This window comes from Centruroides vittatus, unplaced genomic scaffold, assembly GCF_030686945.1.
Source record: "Centruroides vittatus isolate TY-2023 unplaced genomic scaffold, ASM3068694v2 contig_68, whole genome shotgun sequence".
NCBI lineage: Eukaryota > Metazoa > Arthropoda > Arachnida > Scorpiones > Buthidae > Centruroides > Centruroides vittatus.
In genome coordinates this window covers 10,107-11,986 of record NW_027122426.1, presented here as the reverse complement: position 1 = coordinate 11,986, position 1,880 = coordinate 10,107, and the positions used below count along the sequence as shown (strand labels likewise).

The window sequence follows — 1,880 nt, the reverse complement described above, 5'->3', positions numbered from 1 at the left end:
TAGTAACCCTTCCTTTACCATCCCTGGGATCTGAACGCCCACCCACGTGTTTGCCATGCGTGGTGTCCCGTATGCCGGAAAGGGGGATCCTGGTAGTTGAGGGGCAACATAACGTCCCCAACACACTGCTTTGGCCCCTGCTTCGGATAAACGGGAGGCTCAAATCAGGCTCCGTTTGAGTCAATCGTCTGGTCGTTGAGTCATTGTTGACCTCGGCTTGGAGTCAATCGATCGATGCAGACCGGGCGAACACGTCAGGCAAGATGTGCTCTTCCTGACTGCATTGTGAGGGTATAGCTCCTGGGAAACCCTGGTGTGACGGTCTATGGGAGTCTCCCATGTGACGGCATCCCCTTGTTGGGCCCCATGGTGGGTGGGGTCACTAGGAGCTGAATAGTTATTTTTAAACATGGATTCAACAAAATCAAAAATTACAAGGACTGATGTATTACCAGCAAAGGAGGTCAGTTCATCTAACCAACCAACCTACCTAATAGTACATAGTACTACTGAAAAACCTATGTCCAAGTGTTCCCCTTTCCTAATTCAAAAGTTGTTTGAATCAACTATCGGGAATTTAAAGAAAATACAAAAGTTGAGGTCAGGGGACTTACTGATAGAAGCAGCCTCCTCTCAACAGTCAGCAAAGCTTTTAAAAATGACATCTCTAGGAGACATAACAGTCACCATCACACCACACACAAGTTTGAACTCATCACGTGGTGTGATATCCGAGATCGATCTGATGTCTGAAGATGAAGCGGATATCCAGATCGGTCTTGCAGATCAAGGTGTCATTGCTGTCCGACGCATTTCCATTCGTCGTGATGGCAAGTTGATACCGACTAAACATCTTATTCTCACTTTCGGAAAGCCGACATTGCCATCATTCGTGACTGCGGGATATCTTCGATGCCCAGTTCGACCATATGTTCCAAATTTGCTGCGTTGTTTCAAATGCCAGCGATTTGGACATTCCCAGACCTCCTGCCGAGGCAAAAGCTTATGTGCACAGTGTGGAACTGAAGGCCACAACAGTACTGAATGTAAAAGTACTCCACACTGTGTGAACTGCCAGGATGCCCATCCAGCCTATTCTCGGAAATGCCCTGCATGGCAAAGAGAAAAAGAAATTCAACGCCTAAAAACAGTTAACAACATACCTTACCCAGAGACTCGGCGCATGGTCACTCAAAGTGCATCATTACAACAAAAGACATTTGCTTCTGTTTTGAAGTCCACAAAGACACGTGCGGTTCAGACAGAAATTTCCGTTTCACCAAATGAATCTTTCACTCGCCATGCTAGATGCTTGTTAACTCAATCTACAGATACAGAAGTAAAGGAGAATATAAAGAAAAAAACACCCCTACCTAAAGCAGGGATAGTAACCAGAAATGTGGGTTCTAAAAAAGCTAATAAGAACCCACTGAACAAACAAAAATTAAAATCAGCCCTCTCTAAATCTAAAAGATCAGACTCAGTCTATGAGTGAGTTATCTGACTTCTCAGATGAGGAGACTAATAAGGTGGTTACACAACCAAACTCGCCTCCAAAAGGCAAATCGGCTGTAAAACTAAAGAGGGATACTTTTATAAAGAATGCTGCCTCATTCACATAATGGATTACAAAATAATCCAATGGAACTGTCGTGGTTTTTGCAACAACTTTTCTGACGTTAAACACATGACATCACCTACCACATCTCTCTGCATGGCACTCCAGGAAACACATCTAAAACCTGGAGAAAAAATTACTTTAAAAGAATTTAATCTTTACCGTAAGGATGATGAAAGCCACACTCGCGCCAGTGGAGGTGTGGCTATACTGGTTTCAAACCGCATCCCGTCCTTACCGGTACAAATAACAACAGAGCTGC

The 1,880-nt window shown here is 44.3% G+C and overlaps 1 protein-coding gene across 1 annotated transcript; it reads left to right on the top strand.

Moving 5' to 3' along the window:
• The first annotated feature begins 409 nt into the window (after positions 1 to 409).
• LOC136980096 (uncharacterized) lies at positions 410 to 1,495 on the top strand. Its single transcript, XM_067276134.1, has one exon. The coding sequence runs from the start codon at positions 410 to 412 to the stop codon at positions 1,493 to 1,495; it is 1,086 nt and encodes a 361-aa protein (XP_067132235.1).
• Positions 1,496 to 1,880: the final 385 nt, after the last annotated feature.

Bases quoted from the DNA above. Each gene is read 5' to 3' on its own strand.
- LOC136980096 (XM_067276134.1), top strand. From the start codon at position 410: ATGGATTCAACAAAATCAAAAATTACAAGGACTGATGTATTACCAGCA.